This window comes from Cystoisospora suis, assembly GCF_002600585.1.
Source record: "Cystoisospora suis strain Wien I chromosome Unknown contig_741, whole genome shotgun sequence".
Lineage (NCBI taxonomy): Eukaryota > Apicomplexa > Conoidasida > Eucoccidiorida > Sarcocystidae > Cystoisospora > Cystoisospora suis.
The window spans coordinates 666-26,483 of record NW_027153542.1 but is presented as its reverse complement, the minus strand read 5'-3'; the positions used below and the strand labels follow the sequence as shown (position 1 = coordinate 26,483).

The 25,818-nt window shown below is 49.5% G+C and overlaps 4 protein-coding genes across 4 annotated transcripts in view; 2 read left to right on the top strand and 2 right to left on the bottom strand.

Moving 5' to 3' along the window:
- Window positions 1–3,520, top strand: part of CSUI_001835 (rna recognition motif-containing protein) — an 11,161-nt gene extending 7,641 nt beyond the window's left edge. Inside the window, exons 6-7 of the mRNA XM_068062038.1 lie at window positions 1–565; window positions 997–3,520. The exon at window positions 1–565 is cut by the window's left edge and continues 1,500 nt beyond it. Coding sequence (XP_067925988.1) covers window positions 1–565; window positions 997–1,474 — 1,043 coding nt within the window. The 3' untranslated portion in view covers window positions 1,475–3,520. The remainder of the gene's footprint in view (window positions 566–996) is intronic.
- Window positions 3,521–6,523: 3,003 nt separating this feature from the next.
- On the top strand, window positions 6,524–14,635 carry CSUI_001834 (polynucleotide 5 -hydroxyl-kinase; the record flags this gene model as incomplete). The annotated part of the gene is made up of 8 exons (XM_068062037.1): window positions 6,524–7,348; window positions 7,940–8,224; window positions 8,899–9,003; window positions 9,692–9,801; window positions 10,839–11,871; window positions 12,663–12,837; window positions 13,515–13,675; window positions 14,474–14,635. 8 exons carry the CDS (start codon window positions 6,524–6,526, stop codon window positions 14,633–14,635), a joined length of 2,856 nt encoding a protein of 951 aa, XP_067925987.1.
- Window positions 14,636–14,766: 131 nt separating this feature from the next.
- On the bottom strand, window positions 14,767–17,500 carry CSUI_001833 (surface antigen). The gene has a single exon (XM_068062036.1). The coding sequence runs from the start codon at window positions 17,160–17,162 to the stop codon at window positions 16,053–16,055; it is 1,110 nt and encodes a 369-aa protein (XP_067925986.1). The 5' UTR covers window positions 17,163–17,500; the 3' UTR covers window positions 14,767–16,052.
- Window positions 17,501–18,144: 644 nt separating this feature from the next.
- On the bottom strand, window positions 18,145–25,544 carry CSUI_001832 (surface antigen). The gene is made up of 2 exons (XM_068062035.1): window positions 23,655–25,544; window positions 18,145–20,738 (listed from the first exon to the last, which is right to left on the bottom strand). Exon 1 carries the CDS (start codon window positions 25,403–25,405, stop codon window positions 24,329–24,331), a length of 1,077 nt encoding a protein of 358 aa, XP_067925985.1. The 5' UTR covers window positions 25,406–25,544; the 3' UTR covers window positions 18,145–20,738; window positions 23,655–24,328.
- Between the last annotated feature and the right edge of the window lie 274 nt (window positions 25,545–25,818).

Genomic DNA, 25,818 nt, shown 5'->3' with positions numbered 1-25,818 from the left:
CCGGGGCGAAGTGGACGGGGATGTCATCGTCACATGGATCGCCAGGAGGGGGACCGCAGCCGTTTGGAGGTCCGAATAACAATCGAGGGGGAGAAGATAGAAGATTGCGGCTAGGAAGAGGAGGAGGTGGGGATAGATGGTCAGATAGAAGCACAAGTAGATCTCCGTTCGGGGGAGGAAGAGGATCGAAGATGTCACGGGGGGGAGGAGCAGCAGGTGGTGGAGGTCGAGGCGGAGGTGGGGGAGGTGGTGATGCAACACGAGGAGGGGGCCCGGTAGGGAATAGAGGGATGGGAAGCGAAGAAGATGGAGTAAGAATGATAGGCAGAGGAGAAGGCGCAGGAGGAGTAGGAGGCCCTTCACCAGCAGGCCCTCTTCCTCTTCCTCCCCCTCCTCCAAGGGGCCGAGTCATGGATATGAGAGATCGTCATCCAGGAAGAGGGGGACGGGGAATGCGCGGGATAGGGAGAGGAGGAGGGGCGCAGATATCTGGGGGAGGAGGCAGGAGACGTTCAGACGATGAAAATCAAGATGTAAGAATGGAAAGATATAAGAGTCAATCGAGGTAAGAGGGGGACTGAGATAATTATATATGAATGATGACTTATAAATGGCTCATCTATTCTCTCGGGTTGGGTTTCCTAAACTGGAGTCGAGACATTCCCAGACGTCTAGTAGGCTATCGATATCTCAAGCGGAAAGGAGGACTCGCCCTTTTTATGTAGATAGATGTACATATACGGTAAAACACTCGTCTGATCTTGTCTATCTCTGAATTGACAGTAAGAACGATGAAACGAGCGTTTCTTGAGGATCTTTTCTGTATGCCTCATATAGCTTTCGATTTGATCGAAGGGTGGAAGAAGCACGGGTTATCTCTTACCTCATGTACGAGTCCCGCGTTCTTCATTCTCGGTCACATGTGGAGCAGGATTTTTCTTCTTTCATCAAAGAGATGATGCCTTAGTCTTTGCTTTCATGTCCCTGTGCCACCAGATCTTTAACGGATGAAGATGAAGAAGAAGAAAACAGTCGAGGTAGTCCAACATTCCTACCATCGAGTCATTCCTCTTCTCCAGGTGGTGGTGCCCCGTCTAAGAGAAGTGCACCTCTTTCTTCTCCTCCTCCTCCTGTCGGATCGACTCATGAGGGGAGCCACCCACCTCATGTGGCATCATCCACAAAGGCAAGTCACAGCAGCACGTCAGGAGGCTCTTCTAACTCAGCAGGTGGTGCACAACCGGGGAGTCTTACGGAAGGGGAGAGCTCTACAGGGGAGTCTGGGGGGATGAGACAGGCAGGTGAATCGACCGATGGAGTAGGAGATGGAGGTGCGGAAGGAGATTTCGGAGGGGGAGGAGATAGCAGAAAGAGAAGCGGAGTTTTGGCCGGAAATCCGCATACCCGTCATGCTCCTATGAATGCCTTGTGTGGAGTTGCCGGAGGGGGAGGAGCAGGAAGTCTGAAATCTTGAGTGAGATTCTCACGACAATTCGATTCTTTTGCGATTCCTTCTTAGACAGAGTCCATCACATTCATAGACAAGACGATCTCTGTCTATATCTGTATATCAGCATATACTTTGTCTCTATGAGATGGAGAAGGCTCTTTGTCTTCTATTGTACGCGATGTATGGAGGAGATGGGAGTTATGACGGGAGATCGCTTTGATGGTGGAGAAGGAGAGGAGGGGGTAGTAGCAAGAGGAAAGAGAGATACGAGAGAGAGACGCCCCGGAGACAGAGAGAAACAATATAGATGTATATACACGAGAAAAGGACAAGAGAGACCTCTCAGTGTCCGTTTCATCTCCTGAAAACAAAATATAAAGGTACCACGGATCACTCATGATACAGGCGTCGAGTGAAGCAGGGGAGAGAGGGAGATTGGCCCGAGCTCAATGCCTGATGATTTACTGTCGTACATCGACTGTTTATCTTCTAAGAGCATACAAAGAAAGAAGATGAGAAGGTGATGGAAAGACTGAGAATCGACTTCTTCTACCCACCGGGCTCTCTTCTCTGCTTGTCTTCTATCTGAGTGAACTGTTGTGTCGCTCGACGTGGGGTAGGTGCCTACCTCCCTTGAAGCCGTCAACCGTAAAAATCGTTACAGTTTCATAAAGCTATCTCTCGAATATAAGAAGAGGGGGGAAATGAAGAAAGTTCGGAATTAAGATTGTAATGCAGAGGTTTCGAAGTCTCAATCTTTTGATAGCGAACAAGTTCTCTCATCGATGAAGCATAGGCAGGGGGAAGACAGAATACATCTCGGTTCTGTAGAGCTGTACATACACATACATATACTTTCTCTGTGTAGTAACTGTATCTCTACCTACCTGTGTTTATACATCTGTATCGTTCTTTTACGTAGGCGAGGGCCCCGGGCTAGGAGAGGGGTCTGGTCTGTCGTCCTTGGTCCTCTTCTTTGGTAATGTGTTTCAGCACAAGAAACTTTCTGCTTGAATGCGGGAGTATCGGTTTATGAACATATCCGCCTAGAGATTCATGCTTTCTTTTCTTCTTTCAAGAAAACTCTTCATGTTATCTCATCTTCTTTGTCTTCGTATACGAATACCAGGAGGAACCCCGTCTTCTTCCCTTTCCCCTCAGCGCTCCTGGTGCGCTTCTTAGACACTGTACATACACCCATTACGCATGTGACTCCTATTTACCTGAACTGTATGCAAACTGATATAATGGTAGTGAACTCGACTCGAGAAGTCGAGTTCACTACCATTATACGTCTACCTCTATGCCAAAGCAGGCTGCTGATGTCTTCATCACCCTCCCTATACCATACACACACCCACACAACACCCCACCGTGCATATAGATGGATAGATCTGGACGTGCATTATGCGTGTGGAAGAGGAGGGGTTTCAAATTTCAGCGATGTATGCAGGGTTCCCTCATGGTATGGCTTGAGTCTTCTCACCCTTCTCCGATAGCAGATCCTCTAGTACTCCATATATATGTATATATATAGATATCGATGCATGGGTGATTTATCTCACGAGAGAAGGAGATAGTGAAAAAATAGAACTTGTATGTGTGGAATGTTACATAACTCAAGTCATCTTCTTCGTTCCTGTTCTATTTCTTTTGTAAGAGAAGATGAGGTCCTCACCATTCCGGGACTGTCTGGTGATCCTCGTACATGCAGGGATAAAGGAAGGATGACAGTGTTTCTATTCGAGATGGAGGTCGATGATCTTCTACGAGCGTGCTGCGGTGCAAGCTCAGCGATGTTGGGCACCAGGGAAGGGGGGAAGGATGTAGGGAAGATACCCAGATTGGAGTACACGCGAAAGTCTCGCCTTATATAAGAGTAGGGGGGGGGGTACGTGACGAGACATGCTAAACCCCACCCTACGATGATGGACTCTAGAAGCATCTCCAGTCTATCCTGCACATATGTCTACATGTCTTTCATAGTAGATGGATGGTGAACCGCTGGAAACTTCCCTGCGCTATGATACATGTATGATGTGATGGTGTTTCTATGGCGATTTCCTGTGAAGTTTTTTCTTTACTGTGCCGGAGGCATAAGGATTGTTCAAGCCAAGCGGAAAAAAACACCTGGGAGTCAAGCACGTGTTTTGACGACGGTCTCTTACCACTCGGATGGTGATCATTTGTACACGCATCCTCCGTGCATATACATCGACCGAACTCTCTCTCTATATATATATACAAGAAGAGAGTAGAAGAGGATTCGTTTGACAGTCACTGAGATGCCTTACCGTAGTCGCAAACGATATGACCCTAGCTAACGACCTCTACTACCATATATAGTAACTGCCTTATGAAGGATATCATCCGTTGTCGAATTAGAGAAGTAGAAGAGAGAAGCAGACTTTCTTGCGCATACCATCAATCCTAACTAACGCCTTTAGAGAATGGAGCCTTCTTCACGAAAACTCGAAACGGCAGAGGGTCGGTTGAACGCGCTTCCGCATGTCACCTATGTACGGAAAGCATTTCATGCTCCAGCTGGCCTCTTCGCTTTTCTTGCTACAACGAGCACGCACAGAGGATTTTTGAGCATACTCACATCTGCCGACCGACGGCCTTTGTGAAACACGTCCCTCCTGGAGGCTTTGATGAGAGACCAAGTGGGGGAGGTGGGCTACCCCTGTGAGGAGGAAGGAGACGGCTTGAGTTGCTTGCAGGGAGGGAGAGTGAACTCAAACCGATAACAGACGGAGAAAGAAAGGATACGCCGGCAAAAAGGACCGACTTGTTTGAAGAGAAGGAAGCAGTCGAGAGAGGAGGGAGAAGTGGGCTAGATCATACAAGATGTATGTATGCATGTCCTCATTATCTTTGTATCGTACGCTTCAGGCATCTAACGAGTGTCGCGCGCCACAGAGAGATTGAAGTGTGAGAGAAACTGGAGCTGTGTGCATGCGAAGAATATCATCCCGTACGAAACGGCAAAGGGTAGCCAATAGAGAAGAAAGAAATCGAACCCTCGTTCATTGAGTTTGGCGAACTAAGGAATCTGAACTCCATACTTTCTTCGATAGCACGTCGTGGTGCGGCCAACGAGACGAGGATACCACGGGGAGAGGCACAGGACCCGCCCAAGGAAGTCGGACCTCTTTTCTTTGGTGTCCTCCTCAAAACAGTAGTACATCGGACGGAAAGAATATCCTGTCATGATCATAGATCGATGAGCAAGGAATGGCTATGCAGGAGCAGGACTCGGTGGTTGAAATACAGGGGGATATGGAAACAACCAAGGGTATCGGGAGACCTCAGATCGACTTCTGATACGTGTCTTCTGTCGTGGTCGCCCCTGACATACGCAGGTATGGAAGCGTACCTACCTAATCATCTCACTCAAACTCGCAAATCAGTTGTCTCTCTGTGCACCGGGTACGTTACTGTTCCTCACTCTACGTAGATATCTCTTTCTCCGGAGATACGTGCCGCCGGACAGCCGGCTTCTCTCTCCTCGTTTCAAAAATGAACCTGAATGAAACCTGTAATGAGATCTCTTTCCTTGTCTCCTGCTACGACAGACGCGAAGAAAACCACCCATAAGAGCCTAGAGAGACGTTCCTTCTCCTCCCGAGTTGCGTCTCCTCCGTAATGGAGACCAAGATGGCAATCTGAGATGTGCCCTCAACAGAGTCTTCTCCCATGTACGGACGCATGCATCTCTCCTCCTTTCTCAGAGCTTATTTAGGTCGAGAGAGGAAGCTACGACGGAGGAAAAAGGAAGGTGCTAATTCCATTCACCTGACACGGAGATGTCAGATGAAAGGAATAAGCACCTTCTCTATAGGACATCGAAGAGAGATTCAAAAAGGTGTCTGGAGAGAGACTAGTGTGTCACTCTGTCGATACTCTTTCTCCATTCCTTGCATGCAGGTGTCTTCCTCAGAAGGAAAACTCGAACAAGCCAAGCAAAACTGAAGAGAAGATCTATGTACCAAGAAAAAATTTCCAGGACTTTCTGGGATATAGATAGGACACTTCGCTTTCCTTTCGGACTTTTTGCACTCCCTTCTGGTTTCGTGCTCTTCTTTTTTCTTCTCTTCTCGTGTGTCGTTTCCCATCTCCCCTCTTGACGCCGTTTGTTCTGTATCGCTCCTCCTTGTCGAAGCATCTCTCGTCTTGGTGAGATCTCTCTTCTCTCTTCAACTGTGGAGCGAGCTTGTTTTCTCTTTCTTCGCCTTGGCGTCTTTCCTGCCCTACTGCATTGAGACTCCAGTTCTTCGCATGCGCCCAGCGTCGTCGCTGCAATCTCATGAACAACCCAAGAGAGAAAGGACAGAGGATAGCAAGAAGCAAAAACCTAAGTCAGTCTATTCGAAAATCTCAGTGTCTACATCGACACTCAATCTCGGGTGTATGTGCACCTCATATCCCTCCTCCTGTGTCGCTGTTTCCTTTTCCTTCATATCTTGTTTTCTTGGCCTTTCTTTCTTTTCCCCTTCCCTCAAGTTCTCTCTCATTTTTCTGTCTACCTGTTGTTCTTATGTGTCTTCTTCTTCTTCTCAACGATCATACGTCGCCATAAGGAAAAAGATTTCTTCTTTCTTCAGTCTCTTCGCTTTCCGTTCTTCCTCACCTCCTCCTTATCGTCCTCCAACTCGCTTCATTATCATCTTTATCTCTTTGCGAACGAGAGTTACTATACATCGCATTTCTCTAGATGGCGAAAGAGATAGGCCTACAACTCTCTCTTTTTCCTCTCTGTCAGCCAATACCTAGATGGTGATAGAGAGAGGTCTACAACTATGTCTTCTTTGTCAGATGGACAAATGTGAAGCTCGCTCTTTCTTCAGACATTCATTAGGAAACCACCTATCTCCCTCGCAGAGACATCCTTTGCCTTTTTCCTTTTCTCTTCTCCCTCGCCTTTCTCTGTTGTTCATTTCTTCCTTTCGTTTTCTCTTCCTGTTTTAGAACATGTTCCTCTCCCTTCACCTCCCTTTCCGAGGGAGCTAGCGACATCACATCAGACTCATCTCGTCGAAGACCTTTCTTCTTCGACATTTCAGCCTCGACATGGCAGCCCATCCTTTTCTCCCCCCTGGGGTTCCACCTCAAGGCGCCCCTTCTGTACCACCCTTCTATATGAACCCAAGAGAAGATGGTGGGAATCCTAGCGGGGAACCGTTGATCCCTTCACATTCTGTTCCTGGCTCTTCAGAAGTATTTTCCCGGCGATCTCTTTCGCATCAGAACGGAAGCCTTCCTCGTCCTTCGGGAGAACATCAACGGGGAGGCAGACATCCTATGTCAACAGAGAGAAAAGAACGAGGGGGCGACAGACACCATCCTACACATCAGCCCCCCTCAAGATCTTATCCTTCTCGTACCGGATCTTCTTCCTCATCGACTCTATTAAACGGGTCAAGGGGAGAAGGAGAAGGCGACTCAGGGGATGTCTCGTCACGTGGAGAAGGGAGAAGTTCAAGCCGAGAAACGAGATTTCATGCTGCTTCTGCAGGAGGAGGGGGAGGTAAAGTGCATCATCATCCACTTCGGTCGGGACACCAAGGATCACAACAACAGAACGCAGGAGAAAGAAGAAATCGAGGAGGCGGATGGGGGAAAGGATCTTCTTCGTCTTTATCTTCTTCTTCCGGTTTTATCAGTGGGGCAGGAGCCGGGAGAGATGTCACTGGGGCTGCGACAGCTCATGGAATTCTGCAGGGAGGTCGTGCAGGGGGCGGAAGTAGTGGGAGGGGGAGTTGTGCGGCTGTACGTGTACATACACTCAAGCCTATGACTGAGTTACGTCTGGTCCTGGAAGAAAATCAACGCGATCTCACAGTCGCACCTCCAGGTGCAGATGCTAGACCTACAGACGCCTCGACTCTTATAAGAGTAAGAAGATGACAGAGGAGATTCACGCGACGTGTGTGGAGAAAAAAGGAAAAAGAGGAAAGATTTGAAAGAGAGAGATAGATGTCACAAGAGAGAAGAAAACGGAGAGAAGGAGGGGCCCAAGTGTATGTCGTCAAAAAAGATCAAACAACGGGAAAAGTTTCTCAGCAATCACGCAGAACTGCTGGGACAAAAGACAGTGGCTATATGGAGAAGGTCGGAGTCTCTACATGGTGCGCTCGTGATGGTTTCTTTCAGGCTGCTTATAGTTAGGCAAGTTGCTAGCCATCGGTACCATACACCACCACGTGTGTTTATGTAGTTGAGTAGTTTATGTGTATGTGCCTATGTATCTATCTGCCTGTCGTCTATCTATCTGTCTATCTCTCTATCTATCTTTAATCTATGTATTTATCTATCTGTATATATGTATATGTGTCTTGCATGTCTGTATCTGTAGATCTGTGTTTCTATGTATGGTGTGTTTGTACATATCTATCTCTCTCCATGTGTGTGTTTTTCCATGGATGCTTATCTGTCTACTCCTCTCCCTCTTGTTTTTCTCTTTCTCCAACGTGTCTTCCTTGGCAGCTCCTACCTTCTGACTCTCCTCATCCCCGGGAGGTGAACAGCGGGCGAGGAGCAGGAGGTGGCGAAGATGACTCGAGTAGTAGTAGTAGTGGCCATAGCTATCCGATGAAGAACCCAGATAGTAGTGAAGACGGCCGCATTAATAGCGGAGCTCTTCCCGGAACAGCGGAGATCTTTGGATCAGAATTACTTCCAGATGTCGAATATCCTCTCCTCCCTGGTAGCCGCCTGGCGGTCTTCTCTTGGGGTGGATGTACACTCCAGCTGAGGGGACGTGTCCAGCAGGTAAGTAATAGCAGCTAAGAGAGAAAGCAAGACAGGAGTCTAGAAGATGAGATGGGCTAAGAGCTGGAGGAAGGGTCTTTGTAGTTCAAGATGGAAATCTACGGACTCTAAGAAGGCCGTTCATGTGAATGGTCATACTTCCGTGCGTTTCTCTACAAGGGGTCATGCTGAAGTTCCGTCTGTTGTGTCAGGGAGCCGATTTCTCCCCAGGGATGAAGGAGGTATGAATGAAGATCATGTAGAAATAGAACACTTTCCGGAGGTCTTCTTCAGCAGGTAGACATACATACGTACGTACATACATACATACATATTCGTGCATACAGACACACATACATACATATGCATATCTCTAGAGAGAGATTGAACAGCAATGTGGTTCAATGGAATCTTTACGCTGATGTAGGCGCATAGAGGTAAAGTATACTATAGATGTGTATAGGCGTATATGCACTCCTTCTCTGTGGGTACGGCTTGGCTATAGGAGAACCAAGCAAGGTGTATGTAGCTACTGTTAGACTTATGACACACCGATACATATATAGGTATATGTGTATACTCCAGCCTCGGGGTCCTACGTGATCTATACATCAGCCATCTCAAGTTATGCATACGTGCCCAAATATGAAGAATGAAGAGACAGCGGCTCAGTCATTCTTCCTGTGTTTTTGCAGGAATATACGGCAAGCAATCCGGCGATGAAGGAGTATCTGGCCTTATCTGCGGTGCTTGACGCACGTCGACAGATTGCCGCTCTACGAAGATCTCTCGGCCCCAGGGTATTTATCAGTTTCCCTGTTGTTTCTTCTTCAGCTTCCCTTCTTTCTTTCTCTCTCGCTGGTGTCTTTTTCGTCTCTCTCTCTCGTCTCTTCATTCCTCTTGTCGGAGAGTCACTTCTCGACGCGTCGGCTCCACTCTACGTCGTCCCTTCGCTCTGCATGCGTGATGAGATATACTAGCTTTGTCGTCTTACATCGTATAAGCGGCCATACACCGTTTAGCATGATATACAGACAGCTTGAAATCTCCTACGAACTTTTCACCTCGCTCCTCTCCATTTCTCTCCATAGCCACTGCAACTATAAGATGCACCCCGGCTGTTCTGCTGCAATGCTAGTCAAACAGAGAAGCGAAGAGACAGAGAAAGAGGACTGGTTGGAGGGTCCGGGAGACAACCCAGCAAGCTACTTGAGTCTTTTCTTCTTCTTCTTCTCTTTCTTGTGTTCTTCTCGAATAAAGAAGAGTTTATCCTTGTTGCGCAGAGGTCTGTCTCCCGCTCTCTCTCTCTCTCTATATATATGTATATACATATGTAACGGTGGCGGCGGTGGTGGTGATGCAGAGTCACTCAGATTGCGGCTTTCTCCAGCTTAGCCAGAGATAGAACGGTTAAGGACGGTTAGAACGGTTAACTGAGAGGGGTTTGATACGCCGTCTGGGGAGGCGTCGTTTGTGTGTGTTTCTCAGGTTTTAGTTGTAGGAAGCAGTTGTAGCGGCAAGAGTTCTATTTGTATGACCTTAGGGAACTACGCGATTCGAAGTGGCTGGGTACCTACGTATATTGAGCTTGATCCAAGGTAAGAAGACGATGGAAGAAACAAGTCTTTTTCTCTCTCTTTTCTTCTCCTTTGTATTCAGCCTTCTACCGTCATGGCTTTGGTTCTTCTTGTTCTTGTCGGTGTTTTTTAACGTGTTTCTCACTCACCCTCTCGTATCTCTGTCCTCCTATGCACAGGCACGTACACTTCACAATTCTCTCTTATCATTCTCTTTCGATTCCACCTAGATTCTACCTCTCCCTCTCTTCGCGCTATAGGCAGATACATACATATACCTATACTATACATATGTGTAGACTTCATGTATATCTATATATATATCTGCAATAGGACAGCATTCTTGCGGGTGTGGGTCTGTAACCTCCTGTCCACCTGTCTGCAGTTGTCTTTGAGTATCCTTCTGTATGTGTAGCTCTCCCCTATAGAATCACCCTGTAGCCGTGTCAGAAATGCAAATCAGACGATCGCTTTCAAGTGTAGACAATCTTCGTCTTTCTGGTCTTCTTACCATCTTTATATCCACACACAGCTCCGCTCTTCACAGCAACATATCACCTTTCTCAAACAGAAGAATAGGACTTTCAGGAGAGGGAGAAATACAGGAGTGATGAACGGGTCAGCTGTGACGGTTTCTCTCCATCTCTCTCTGTCCCTCTAAGTTTCTCTCTTAGTCCAAGACGCTAACTAAAAGGTTACGGAAGTCTCTCTTCTTCTTTGGCTTCTGCCATTGCGACTATATGGAAATCTTTTTCCTCTCCACCTCTACGTGCGAACGGGTTCATTTTTCTAAGAGGAGAGATACCTGAAAGACGGATCTCTTCGAAGCTTTTCGTCTTCCATGTGTAGACTCCACCTACCGGGGTTAGATCACCACCTGTCGCTCTGTATTGTACTGAACTCGTCGGTCTTTGAGCTGGGGTTCGATACCTGATCACTACGTATTGACCAGTCAGCACCATCGATTTCTCTATGGCTGATACTAGGCGTGGCCCCTGGAGAAGAGAAGAGTCAATTTGAAGGTAGCTATATATCATTCTTTGTGTTGCTTTTTTCAGAGGGAGTACGGATAAACCCCAAGTGCATATCCCTCCAGGGTGTATTGGAGCTGTCGTTCTGGAGTCTTTAGATTTCACAGCAGAGCCAAGCTTTCCTCTTGTTTTCTTCTATGGAAGAACAGATAGCCCGTCTTCTACGTCTTCTGCGACGGTGCCTACTACCGCCATCGGTGGGGGAGTCGATGCTTCCTCCTCGTCCTCTTCATCTCTTTCATCCTTTGAATCGAATGATTTCGCACGATTGTTTTCTTCGGGAGAACTTCATCTGAATTCTAACGACCTCTTTCTGTCAGGGCCAGGCGGTGGCTTTGATCATCCATCAGGAAGAGAAGGAGGAGGTGGGGGTGGCGTAGGGGTTGGAGCAGCTGGGGTGTATTCGACGGCCTTGTTTGAGTGGTTATGCGAGTGCTTAAGTTGTTCTGTGTATTTAGCTTTTGCTGAGAATCTTCAAGAAAGAGAAAGTCTTGTGAAAGAAGAGGGAGAGAAAGAAGGAGATCTACAAAGACTTCTTGCTGCCTCAGGCCTCATTATCAATGCTCCCCCTCAAGCAGGGTTATCCCTTATTGTACGGCTTGTGGAAATCTTCAATGTGGACATCGTTCTTGTCGTAGATAACCCAAGTCTTCTACGGTCCATACAAGACTTCTTTAGTTATGACGAACCTTGTAATGAATCAGAAGCTTTAGAGAGAAGAAAGAGACGGATTCTTGAGCTGCGAAGATCGATGAGACTTCATCGTCTTCGTCGCGACAAACACCGTAGGAACCTAGGCAAGAAAAAGGGAAAGCTACGAGGACAACAGGAAGGAGAAGACAGAAGTGACACGGAGAGGATTGAGGATCACGAGAGGAAAACCAGCCTAGAGTTCTTGGGAGGACAGGATGAGGAGGAAGAAGAAGACAACATGAAAGGAGAAGAAGAAGAAGAAACAGAAGATGAAGATGGAGATACAAGAGAAGAAGAATTCCAAGAGTTATTTGATCCAGGAGGAGTTGAAGTTGTCGGCCTGAAGAAAATGGAAGGTGCCGTAACTGTACGCACGTCGTCTAATGCATGCGCCTTCTTCTTCTTCGTAGTAGTAGTCTCTCCTCTCTTTCTTTCTCTTTCTCATCCTTTTTTTCTGAATAAGCCAGGTCTCCATCACACCATCACAGGTGTTTGTATCTTGACCTTCTTTTCCTCATCTTCCTTGCTGATTCTTTGCTAGATCTCTCCGTGCTTTGCTTTTCACAGCACCAGCATCGACCCCCCCTGTCACTCACTACTTTTCTTAGAGACAGAGAGAGACAAGGACGGAAGTAGAGAGAGAGAAATACAAACCACTAGGTAGTCCTCTCCCTTTCTCTTATCTTTAGGGTTTCTTTTCTTTCTACTCCCTCTTGCTGTACTCTTTCGCTCTTCCCTTCTCCCTCAACAACTGCGAAAGATCGCCCACTTGTGCCGCCCAGTTATCTCCAGCCTTGTTACCCCTCTGTAGATGTATCTATCTGCCTTTAAACTCTATTCTGTTTACCTGTATATCTGTATACATGTGCTCGAGAACATTGGATTCATGAATGCATCTTGTTGTATATACGTGTGTTTGTATGTATGTATGTGTATATATGTATGCATGTATGTATGTATATGTATGTATGTGTATGTATGTATGTATACGCATGATAGCATTGCGGATGTAGAGTTCTTTGCGTTTCTCTGCCTCTGTCACTTTTTTCTTCCTTCTTTCTATCTACCTCTCAAGGTACCTTTCGTAGTATCTGGAGGCGCCGTGGCGATTTCTATCGCTAGGCTGTGGGATGCTTGGGCTGTCCTTTGTCTGTGTAGGTTGACAATGTGCGGTTGAGGCAGCTTCGCCGAGCACGTGTACTGAGTTATTTCCTTGGGATAGAGGGAGCAGAAAAGCGTTATCGACCTCAGACGTTGCGGTTGAGACTCTCCGAATATAAGCTCGTCCGGTATGAGACCACGAATCAAGCACCGCTCTCAGCTTTACCAGCAGGTGAGTCGTCTCTTCTCATGATCGAGGATCCTGTCTCCGGCAGATTCCACCAGATAGAAAAGATACGCCAAGACTTAGATAGATAGATAGAGGAAAGGGGGGGCACAGAGGATGGGCAGAAAAGGAAAAAGTTTAGAGACGTGGATTTTAGGCCTACTAGGATCTATAGAACCCGAATCTTGGACTAAAGCAGACCCCAACTTTCTTCTTGTGTTCCTCTCACGTGGTCTCTCCACCACCCGACGATTCCTTCTCTTCCGTGGCCTGATCAAAAACGACCAGGCTTACTGAACCTTCTCTAGTCCTCCTTCTTTCTCCCTCGCATCCCTGATTCTTCTTGCCTCGTGTTGTGCACGGCACTTGGGCGGCATTGTTCTTGTTGTAGAGCTCTACGGTGTTCATAATCTTAGTCCTTATCGGGTGTCTATACACCTAGTCCTCATCGGATGTCTATACACCTAGTCCTCATCGGGTGTCAATACACCTAGTCCTCATCCGGTGTATGCACACCTGGTACCTCAGCAAAGATAGGTTAACTGCTTGAATCTTCATCGGGATATTGTATTCCTGTGTAAAGCACTAGATGTATATTATCCCTCACATACCTCTGCTGATCCATTTTGTCTGCACCAAAGTGGGTCCACTATCTTGCCTTTGGTTACTGTCTGCATATACAGACTACGTCCGGGTACACCGGCAGAGCCCCATAGTCGTGTCTCCATGGACAGGGAATCCCTTATCTTTGCTGAACGCTATCTTGGCCGTCCCGTCAACAAATGATGTGGACTGTGTCAAATTCTGTAACGTCGCATGCATTCTACATGTCTATAAAGTCGAGGTAAAAAACAGTTTACAAGGACGTATAGGCAAATCCCTCATACACGTGTATGTAGGTCAGGCAGCTCATTCTTGCATGTCGCACCTATAGATGTATCTACGTATACATCTTCGGGTAGATGTATAAATGGTATTCTACGGTTTTCTTTCACAATATGAAAGCGAGACATGGATTACCTTGATGACGCCTTCAAAGTTGAGAGGGCGATATAGACCAAGTCCTCCGGATGTATATACATCTGTATAGACAGGTAAGAAAGAAACGATATAGTAGGCAGAGGCTAGGCAAGGGGTAGGACTTTCTTTTCAAAAGAGGAGTCAGGCGTATGATACCACACACACGGCAGAAATTTTCAGAAACCCCTTCCACGTACAACATACTAAAATAAAGACAGCGACGGTGGTGGCGTTCAGTATGTGTGGCGTTGTATAGAATCTTGGCGGTATATAGAAACTTCTGGGTGGACAGCAGGGCAACTGAAGCGAAGGTGTTACGTGTAGCACCTCCCGTGTGTCTTTGCAGCCATGCAAACGTCGAGACAGACTCCTGAATGTCTCCGCTTTTCTCTCTCTATGTGTGTATATGCATGCATACAATCATTCTGCCACCCATCCACACAGGAAAATAGGTACCTACGTGACCTGAGTCTCATGTCTGTAAGTATATATATAGTACTTTCGCCAAACCAAAAGCACATGATGTGTAGCCTGGTGGTTATTCCAGGTATATGCCGTGTACGCTTGTAGATCTTTCTGTAAAGAGAATGCATCTCTGTTTTGGTCTGTGGGCATTTTGCAGGAGGTGCCGTCCTTATCACAACTTGAGGACGAGATCGCCGCCGGGCCCACATACGTCGCTGAAGTTCATTCCCCTGGCCTCCCGGGAGGAAAACTGCCGTCAAATATTCTCCTGGTTCCAGATGATCTAAAGGCTATGAAGTTCTTTGTTGACCTAGCTTGAGTGAATGAAAACCTTCTACTGCTCATCATTGTGATTGTATGACGACTCAGATAGAGTCCACCACCCCTCGGCGTGTTTTCGATCGAGACAAAGAGACGCGATCCTAGGTGTGTCAAGGCAGTACGAACTCATCTCCGTAACTAGGGCTTTCCCCTCACAGACGATGAACGACAACGTCGCTCACTCACGGGGAGTGAGAGAAAGATATGTGCTGAAAGGGGGTGCACCCCCTTTCAGCACATATCTTTCCGCTAATGTGAGAACCTCCGAGACTAAGCGAGGAAGCAAGGAAGGAAGCAAGGCATCAGCATCAACAATTCACACTTCTAGGACGGCAATGAACGCAGGAAAACCGACGTCTGTTTTCGACTCAGTTCCTTTAACCGAAAAAGGGATAAAATGCAAGAAGCACATGCTCCCCGCTGGCACCTGTCTCTCCGGGTTATCAAAAAGAATAACTAGTTGAAGAAGACAGAGGCGGAATCATGTTATCTATCCGCCGCACTTAATGTCCATCTGCCTGCGTCCGATGTGATGGAAAATGACGACTGGTTCATCAGTCGGGCAAACCTACTGCACCGCCATCCCAGCGGGCCATTTCACAGAATGTCGATGACCGCAGAACCAAAAAGAGGAATAGAAACTGAGACTACATCCTGACACACATAAGAACCAGCAGATGCGTCAGTTCAACTACGTCCCGAAAACACACCATGATGTGGTGGACTATTACTTCCTGCATGAACCATTTGCTTGTTGGAACAAAGCCCTTCAAGAAACACATAAATCAAGCGTTGAACGCCAGGTAGAAGAGCAAAGAAAAAGCGTCCGTCTTCCCGAAGGGGGCCCCGCCTTCTTTTCTTCTCTATACACCTCGGGAGACTGATTGCTGGCGACACTCCCTATAAGGTTCGGTATACGAATTCCATGTATATACCTTCGCTTTAGACAGGCTCCCTCATCATAGCTGAAACAATTATACTTACTAATACAAACATCGGCGACGGACAGAATGAAAAGAAAAAAAAAAGCACGGGCGAACGAGTCAACCAGCGCAACAGCTGTAATATACACCACTTTTGTCAAAGCCAGGCCTGCATCGTGTTTAAGCTTAGATAGTTTGACAGATACCAACCGACAAATCTCCCCCCAGCAAAACAGAAGACATAAAAACTGACAGAATCCCACCACCGCGGCTACTTCATTTTTCAGTCTCTCCCTCTGCAACATCATCATTCTTCCTCTTCTCTTTCCACCCCCAGTCAGTCAGTCCTATCCGTTGTACTCAGCAGCCACCAGGCCGCGCGATGATGCCTTCTGTAGAGAACTGTCAAACGCTAGCTAAGACTCTTCGGGAAAACGATTTACCGAGAGACTTCATCGTCACCGGCAAGGCTGTCTAGTCAAAACCCCGCTGTTAAAATGAACCGGCGAAGAAGCATGATGCAAGCACGAAAATTCCAACCAGTCCCATCTCCCTTGCACCCACGTGGATCGATGCTAACGCCCCTCCCGCTGCGCTTCCTTCCTTCAGTGCAACTGTCACTGCGACATTGCAGTACTTTTTCTGCGTTGGGGTGTCAGCTGAGGACGCCTCACAACCAACGAGGAAGTTCTTCCTCTCGACAGGAAAATTCTTCTCGGGAATTTCGAACTTCAGTGTGCTCCCGTTGTTGTTGGCCGTCCCGTCAGATGTGCTCCACCAGCTTTCTTGGTACCCCGTGAATAGATTGGTGTAAGGAGCAGGCGTGCAATTCTTGACTGTTGTGCCAGTGCAGTACTCCTTCGTGTACTGACTAGGCTGTGGAATGTTCCCTGAGCCGCATTCAAGTTGAAAACTCCGCCTGGAAGGTGTCAGCTTCACCGGCAGGTTCGCCTCGACGTTGTCAGGATATGAGCAGGTTGCGATATTGTCCGACACGTAAGGTGGCTCCACAGTCACGGTCACCATACAGCTGTATGCTACTTTCTCTTCCATGACTCCATCTTGCGGCTTTGTTAGCACCTTGTGAATACACCCAACAGCAAACTTCTGCTCTGTCGTAGGGAATTTATCTTCCGGAATCGTGACCACGGTGGCACCCTCCCTCTTCTCAACCCAGTCATACGTGGCGCCAGGAATGAAATCCGAGAGAGACACGGGGTTCTCACAGTCTGTCACCGAGCCTGTAGCTTTGCAAACTTGAGGGGCAGCTTTGCCTCCCGACGGCCAGACAAGCCCCGCTGGACTATAATCCTTCTCGCCAACACACGAAAACTCGAGTGGCGTTCCTCCGGCCTTGAGCACAACGCTGGCTTGCACATTTCCGGAAGTGTTTCTGCAGGTGACTTCTGTCCCCTTCACCACGGGCTGTTGATCAGCCGTTTGAGCAGCAATGACGCAACATTGCAGCAAACTAGCACATACGACTAGAAGGAGCGTACTGCGAGAAGCCACTGCTTCCCCGATGGCCCAGCGCGCTCGTTCCGTTCGGATTATGCCCACGCCCGAAAACCGGGAGGCGCCGAGAGAAGAAAGACCAGCCATCACGGTGCGAAGGAGGTCGAGACTGTAGCGGTGTCAGTCGAGTTCCGCCGGTACACGGAAAATCGAGGTGAGAAAGCGGATCAAAAAAAGCAAGAACAAATGATTTCAAAGGCACTTCTTACAACGACCTGAGGTGGAAGTCATTCTATTGTTTCATCTGTTGAGAGACTAGCACAAATTTTTCGCACCGTATGAGTTGCTTCGGCCGTTAGCGAAGCCGCACCCGGGCAAGCTCGTCTCAGAGGCGCGGGGGCCGTCTGGTGGTCACTGGCAATCGCGACGATGGCCGTAGGGGAGGGTGGTTGCGGGGAGGTTGAAGACGATGGCTGACCTCGACTAGTCTCAAAACTATGGCGGAGTAGAAGTCGCAGTTCTATGAAGCATTGGCTCGTATCAGAGGGGCTACTTTCTACCGAGTCCTCAGTGCTGCTGTTCTATGGGGTCGCCTGTTGAGCTGGGGTTGACTTATTGTCCGTTCTTGATAGTTCTATAGGGCATACTTTCGGAGCCGTTTCATGTCGGGGCTCTCGAATTCGAATTTGCAAGCTGTAGTCGCGAGCTTCTCCTGATCTTTTCCGGGTGAGGCGAGTGCCCAAAGACTCACACTGGAGTTCTACGAGTCGCCCATTTTCTTTCATGACCAAAGGAGCGCCGGCAGCATCAAAACCACTATGTAGTATCCGTTCGGACAGGAAGAGTCGGGAGAGCGATGATTCAGTCTATTCGACAAGACTAAGAAGACGGTGGCGCGGAACAATGTCATGCGTTCCCCAAGCTGTATGCTTCCATGCGGTTTTGTGTCTGATACAAATCTTCACCCCGACGGCAAAGCTTGCACACTGAGCAATCGAATCGCCACTGTCCGCTCTGTGGCAGGGGAGAATGCAGGTAAAAGTCTTCGTGGGTTTCTCTGTCCTTCAGATGAAATTCAGGAATCAGAGATGGTTACGCCTTTCTCTGGATAGTCCAGACTATGTCGAAAAGATGATGTTATGTCAATTTTTCTTAAGTTTGGGCCTTCGTACTGTCGCTCAAAAATGAAACTAAATCCGCCCGCCAATTGCCATGCCCAGTGGAAAAGCTGAAGGCTGGTGAAGGGCGGACATGCTACCGCCACCACCAGCGGATTCGACAGTATGACAGACTGAGAAAACGAAACACACAACGACGTGAGGTCCCTCTCACACTCTGTACTGGAAAAATTCCTCGAGAATTACACATGTACTGATCTAAGTTACTCATAAAAGCTACTCGTATCGAAGGACGATCACTAGCATGTGCATACCTATACTTCGTATACATACACATGTACACCAAGGAGCCCGCGAAGGTGCCAGTCAACCGTCATTGCGGGCAAGAGAGCGTGACAGCATTTTACGGGAGAAGGACAGGTCTATTGAATCCACGGCTAAATCATTTTCTGTTGTATAGGAATACCTGGGGTCACGAGTGAACCAAGCAAAATCTGGCACCTGTGCACCTCAAAGTCCAATGCTGTCTTTTGACAAATTACCTGACCTGTCTAGCCCGAGTACGAGCCGCTGGACTCGTTGTCCCGCAAAGGCATCTGACTCTGTCCTCCGCAGATTTCTGTCTTCGGGCAACTGTTTATTCTCTCTCTCTACATAAATATATATACACCAGGGCTACCGCTGCGCCCCATCTCTTGCTGCCTTCCTGTCCACAACCGGCATCTATACTCACTCATTACGACCTGCCCTGCAAGGAATCTTAACAGCCATTACAGCGAGTGAAAATGGTGTGTAAAAACAGTCACCCTCCAAAGAAAGCTACGGAAGCAGAGATTTTGCGCTATCGGCGGTAAAGCTTTTGAGTGCTATCAAAAACTGAAAAAACAGCCCGCTACCACCGCGGAGATTCCAAGAAGAATCACTTTTGCGTCCGTCCTGATGGATGCTGATGCCCCTCCCCCATCTTCGTTGGCTTTCTGTGGATCCACGGTGACTGGAACATTGCAATAGAATGGCTGGGCTGCTGCTGATGAAGGGGCCTCACAACCGACGAGGAAAATCTTCTTCTCAGAAGGAAAGCGGTCCGGAGGGATTTCAAACTTGGCGGTGCTCTCCATGTTAGTCCCTCCAGGTGTGCTCCACCACCCTTCCTCATACCCCGTGAATAACTCGTTGTAGGACTTGGGTGTGCAGTTCTTCACTGTCGAGCCACTGCAGAATTGCATCGTGTACTGGACAGGCTGGAGCTTGTTATTCGCTCCACATACAAGCTTGAAACTTCGGGTGGAAGGTGTAAGGCTCACCGGTGCATTGGCTTCTTTGCTACCATATGAGCAGGTCACGACGTTATCCACGACGGTCGCTGCACGTGGTTCCACAGTCACAGTCACCATACACCCGTACGCTGAGTTCGCCTGCTCGCCAACCACTTTCGTGTTGACACACCCAACTGCAAACTTCTGCTCTGTCAAAGGAAATTTATCTCCCGGTATCGTAAGCCTCGCCCCGTTGGCTATCTCTTCTGTCCAGCCAGAAGTGGCCCCGGGAATTAACTCGGACAGAGACAAGGGGTTCTGACAGTCTGTCAGCGAGTCCTCCGTGGCCTTGCAGACCTTAGGAGACACGCCGGCTTCGGACTGACCAGTCAGCCCTTGTGGCACAAGGTTCTCTTTGCTGGCACAAGACAACTGAAGGGGAGTCCCTCCGGGCTTGAGCACGACGCTGGCTCGGACAATCCCTGAAGCGTTTGAACAAGTGTAACTGGTAGTCCCTACTATCTGCTGCTCACCGGTTGTACTACTAGCAACCATGCGGCACTGCAACAAAACACCCAAAATCACGAAGAAGAACATTCCATGAAGAGACACAGGGCCGGCACCGGCCCGGCAGGTTTGGCTTGCTGTCATTCTGCTGGAGACCGAGGACTAACAGGCACAGGACAGAAGAAAAAACGGCTACAATCGTCCTCGCATATTGCCTCCAATGGCGATTCAGAACCAAGCCCGCCCGCTTGCAGGGAGGAAACACAATTACACAGTTCCTTCTCGTGAAGGCAAGAACCCGTGCGAGCCGGAACCGTCACGCAAAGCAGGGTCCCTCCACCACGCTCTTGGGCCGCATGAGGGAGCAAGCTTCGGCACACCCGCAGCCACGCTGTGACCCACCCATGCGCCAGCCATGTCACTCACGGCAACAGGCACCAGGAAGAACTCAATGTGCTGGCGCTGCTCCGCGGCCCCTCCCGCTGCGCTACGGTCGGCCGGTGCTCTGAATTGCAGCCGTCAAGTTCGCGACAGGTAAAGAGTTTTTCTCCGCAGAATGAAAGTTCCCGGTGTGCGAGACGAGCAATTAGCCACTAGTGGCTGAGGGGATCCAGACTGAAACGGTGACGGTTGGACCTGTGCTCGCGCCCCGGACAACCGCCGGCAACCAGAGTGTTTGCGTGGCTCTTCTAGGAGAGTTGCAGACTTTTTGTACACGTATTCCCGAAACTACGTAGGGCCCTTGATTATTCTTCACTCATGCCGAAGAAAGTGTCAAAAAACAACTGTTCCCTTCTCTTTAGCCTCCACATAGGCAGGAAGCTGCGACAGATGGAGTGAAGTACTAACGCGGACGAACGAGTCCACCAGCTTTTACGCGAGGGAAATGGCTCCAGCCCACTGCTTGAACCATGTGCACGTGTACACAGAGATACTAATAACTCATACGGCTTGCCAGTAGCAAGGAAACGGCACGACCACCGCGGCCGCTCTCCGTGCCTTTCACTTCGTAGTGCCCTCCTTTTCATGGTGGCCCTGTATTTCCAGTCAGTCGTGGCAGCCATCTCAGCGAGCAAAGTGTCCCGTGACGCCGACACTCTCTGCACGGCAAAATGCCTCACAGAGAAACACGATGCCGACGTTGACAAGGTTTCCTTGTCCAAAAATGCTGCTAAACCTCGAGCCGAAAAGAAAGACCGCTGTGAGCAAGGTGATTCCGAGCAACAGAATCTCGCTCCCGTCCCCGCGAAACGACGCTGACGCGCCCCACCTCCGCTTCGGCTCTTCGCATCCATGGAAGCTGGGACACCGCACTAGGATGCTTCACCCGCGGCGGATGAAGGCGCTTCACAGCCGAAGAAGAAGGCCTTTTTCTCGGAAGAAAAGCGGTCCGCAGAATCCCAGGCTTCACTTTGCTCACCTTCGTGGCCCCGTCAGGTGTGCTTCACCAGCCGCTGTTTGTTCAGACGCTCTGAACAAACTGGTGTAGGACTGAGTTTCGCACTCCTTTGAGGTCGGACCACTGCAAAATTGACTGGCTTGCTGGACAGCTTGCGGCTTCTTATCCGCGCCACCAAGAAGCTAATTTTTGAGCTCAATCCTAAACTTAAGCGTCACGGGCATACTGATCTCTTTGTTGTCAGCACAGGGGCAGCCGGAGCTGTTCCTAACTGGCGCTCCACGCGGTTCCGCTGTCATGCACCTGTATCCTACTTCACGTCGCGAGGTGGTTTCAAGTGTACTCAGCCGACCACGCCCTTGTGCTCTGTCAGAGGAAACTCATCATGGCGAATCCTGCGCTTGCGCCCCTAGGTTGTTTCCTCTGCCAGTCGGCTATGGCCCCGAAGACTAGATCGGAGAGGAGCACATAATCCAAGCAGTTCATACCGTTTCCACTTCCGTAGCTCCTCACGCCAGCAGGAGCGGCAGGGCTTCTCGCCTGTGAATCAGGGTGGCATGAGGTCGGACTGGTAAATACGGTTCAACTGAAATGAGGTCCGGGCGGGCTCGGGCACAACGCCGGCATGAACTTTCAAGGAACTGTTTCTGCAAGTGACCTCCGCACCTACCCTCCCTCCTGGCGACAAATCGGGGTGCACAAAGTAACTATGCAGCATCGCACCACAACGAAGCACACGTCGAGGAGAGCCTGCTATCAAATCTCACCGCGCCATCCCCGGCCCAGCGGGCTCGTCTCGCTAGCTAAGCGGCGACAGAGAAACGGGAGGCGCCGGCGAAAGCGGGAACAGCCCGCAACAGTATTTCAGACTCACTAGTATCAATCAGAAAAAGGAAGCGGCTCTCGAAACGCGTTCGCGTGGTCTAATAAATATCGAGCCTCGGTGGGACCCCTAGCGATCACAGGCACCGCACATCAGGAGAGTCCTGAGGAGGATGAGAGTCTAGTGATCCCTAAAACACGATGTGGTCCCGTTTGTCCCAGCTGTACGCAGTTGGGGGGGCTAGTAAGAGCCACAGCTTTGGTTGCCCCAAGCGGCATCTCTGGTCGTTGCTCGCTCAGCGTCGAAGATGCAAACGGATCATGCGTGCACCGCAGATGGCTTCTGTCAGGTGTCTCTGTTGGGCGGAGGGATAAGCACTTCCGCGCGGCAGGACAATCCTAGTCCAGAGGGCACGTTGGCCCTGACCTGCTAAGAAGTAATCCCTCCGTGGCCGGGTGTGTACAGTCGGCACTCCGGTTGCTGCCACCGAAGATGCCGCTCTGGACGCGGTGGGCCCAATCGCGAAAGGTCGACGCTCTCGGGCTCAAACGCTATACAGCCACGGGTTGTTCCAGGTTGCGGTTATGTGGTCCTGAATATGAGATGGAGAAAGCAATGTCTGCTTCTAATCCGGAGTGAATACCTTTGCAAGGACTAAAGGTGACGGATAGAAACTCAGAGCAATATGTGGAAGTGTCGTCAGTCGGGACGGCCTCTATCCAAAACTCCGTTTTGGGAAGTAGCCGCGTATGGACCGTGGACTACACAAAAGCGCGATACAAAGATAAACGGCCAGCGCTCCGTGGCATTCGTATACGGCAAACTCCTGGAGTCGCTTGTCTGTCTGCAAGGAGGCACAAGCGTGGAGAATTTGTCTGTCTGTGTCTCCGCCTTTCGCTTTCGGGTCTTCCTGGGGTAAGAGCGAGTGTTCGTGATTTCCCCAAACGCCACCGAGAGGCGGCTGTTTCGTCTCGTGACCGAAGAAAAGCTACGCATACGGCAGGCTTACCGACAAATCCACCTGGAGCAAGAGGTTGCGCGGCTTCTTCAAACACAGAGGACTGGCAGCATCAAGCAGAACCATGACGCGTGCCTCGCTATGACGAGATTATTCCTTGGCATGAGAAAAATAGCAAGACAGAGAGCGGCACGGCCATCTGATACGAGTCGGCTACTACAAGACCTGACTACAGACAAGCAGTTCTTGTCAGCTCCATGCGGGTGAGGCAGCATTGAAAACGGCTTTATTGCATATCTCATTTCTTGAAACTCTCAGGTTCAGTGCGTGGACTAAGCATTCGAAGCGTCTGTGTTTACGAAGAGGAGTCTCTCCGCATGGCCTGGAAAGCCGACGGTAGAGACAAGTTGTGTCGCATTCGCGCCGTCGTCGTTGACCAGCGGAAAGATAATATCTCTAGTTCCTGATGCAACTGACAAGCGATGGACGGCGAACGCACAAGGCCCTCCGCCAAGACACCCGACCGCATGACGAGCACGCAAAACGGAACAAATAATGACGTGAGGTCCCTCTCAAATTTTGTCGTTAAAAAATTCCTCGAGAATTACACATGTACTGATATAGGTTACTCATAAGAGCTACTCGGATAAAAGGATGAAAGGACGATCACTAGCATGTCCATACGTATATTTAGTATATAGACACATGTACACCAAGGAGCCCGCGAAGGTGCCAGTCAACCGTCATTGCGGTCAAGAGGGCGGAGCACCTTTATACGAGAGGCAGACAGGTCTATTGAATCTACGGCTGAATCATATACTGTTGTACAGGAATACCTGGGGTCACGAGTGAACCACGCAATATCTGCCACCTGTGCACCTAGAAGTCCAATGCTGTCTTTTGACAAATTACCTGGCCTGTCTACCCCAAGTGCCAGCTGATGGACTTGTTGTCCCGCAAAGGCATCTGACTCCATCCTCCGCAGATTTCTGTCTTCAGAGAACTGTCTATTCTCTCCCTCTATACGTATACACATATACGCGAGGGCTACCGCTGCGTCTCCCCTCTCTCCTCCTGCGTTCCTGTCCAACATTGGCATCTATACTCACTCACTATAACATGCCCCTGTTTCATGCAATTTAAGCAGCCATTACATCCGGTGAAAGTGGTGTGTAAAAACTTCTCAAACAGTCGCCCTCAACAATTTGTTACAGCAGCAAAGCTGTTGCGTCGCTGACAAGACTTTTGAGTGCTAACACGAACTGACGAAAAGACCTGCTGGCACGAGGAAGATTCCGAGCAGTAGAGTCTCCCTCCCATACGTTCGGATCGATGCCGACGACCCTCCCCCACCTTCACTTCCCCCCGCAGGATCAACAGTAACTGGCACGCTACAATACAATTTTGGGCCTCCGGCTGATGAAGGGGCCTCACAACCGACGAGGAAGGTCTTCTTCTCAGAAGGAAACTGACTGGCAGGAATTTCGAACTTCACCGTGCTCCCCTTGTTTTGACCATCCGGTGTGCTCCACCACCCTTCCTCATAGTCCGTGAATATGTCGGTGTACGACTTGAGTGTGCAATCTTTCACTGTGGAACCACTGCAGAATTGCTTCGTGTACTGACCAGGCTGGGGGGTGTTACCCGTGCCGCATACAAGCTCGAAACTCCTCTTGAAAGGCGTAAGCTTCACTGGCACGTTCGCTTCTGTGTTGTCAGGATAGGAGCAACTTACGACGTTGTTCAGGGCGGTCGCTGCACGTGGTTCCACTGTCACAGTCACCATACAGCTGTACACGAGTTGCTGTTTTTGCGCAGCAGGTTCGTTGGAAAGGGGGGAAGAGACTAGTTGGACGTCAACACAGCCCACTGCGAAGGTCTGCTTCGTCAAAGGAAACATATCCTGTGGAATTGTAAGAGTGGCGCCGTAGCCGTCTTGTATCCATTTTGTCCAGTCAAACGTAGCTCCTGGGATCAGACCGGAGAGAAGCACTGGAGTGAAGCACTTTGTCGGCGTTTGCGCGTCCGACGCTTTGCATACAGAGGGAGAGACTTCATCCTGTACTTTATCTACTAACCTTGGTGGATTAAAGTCGCTATGTTGACGACATCGCACCTCGAGTGGAGTCCCTCCAGGCTTGAGCACGACACTGGCATGAACGTTCCCGGAGGTGTTCGCACAAGTAACCTTCGTACCCTCCACTGTCGGCTGAGCGTTACCGCTCCCCCAAACTACGTGCCTCTGCAGCAGAACAACGCACACGACGAGAAAGGTCCTCCAAAGAGTCACTGCACCATCGGCGGCGCGACACGTTCGGCGGCACCCCATTGTGCTGGCGGCAGAGGACCGGGGCGCGCAAGACGGAATAGCAAGGACGGCCTTCGTCCTAACAGATAGACTCGTGTCAAGTATAAACCAAGATCAGGTCCCATCCCTTACGGTGTCGTGTGCAGTACGTGGTTGATTGTTTCCGCGGCCTAAACGTCATGCAGAATAGCCGGCATGCGACACCGGGGCTTGCTGCGGAGTGGTGGCTCAGTGGAGGGCTCGACGTACCCGGAGAGACAGCGCAGGTGGAGTCTTAACGCACTGTGCGTATCCGGACGGAGCTGCTTTGAAGGTACCAAAGTAACCACCACGGAAGTGGCACAACTTGCACGGACAGTATTCCTGCATCTTTCCCATCTTATTGCCTCTCTTTTTTCAGATCGCTCTCTTTGCAGAGACACCGTTACCCCGAC

What these genes read in the sequence shown, in the direction of transcription:
- CSUI_001833 (XM_068062036.1), bottom strand. Translation starts at nt 17,162, where the DNA reads ATGGCTGGTCTTTCTTCTCTCGGCGCCTCCCGGTTTTCGGGCGTGGGC.
- CSUI_001832 (XM_068062035.1), bottom strand. Translation starts at nt 25,405, where the DNA reads ATGGGGTGCCGCCGAACGTGTCGCGCCGCCGATGGTGCAGTGACTCTT.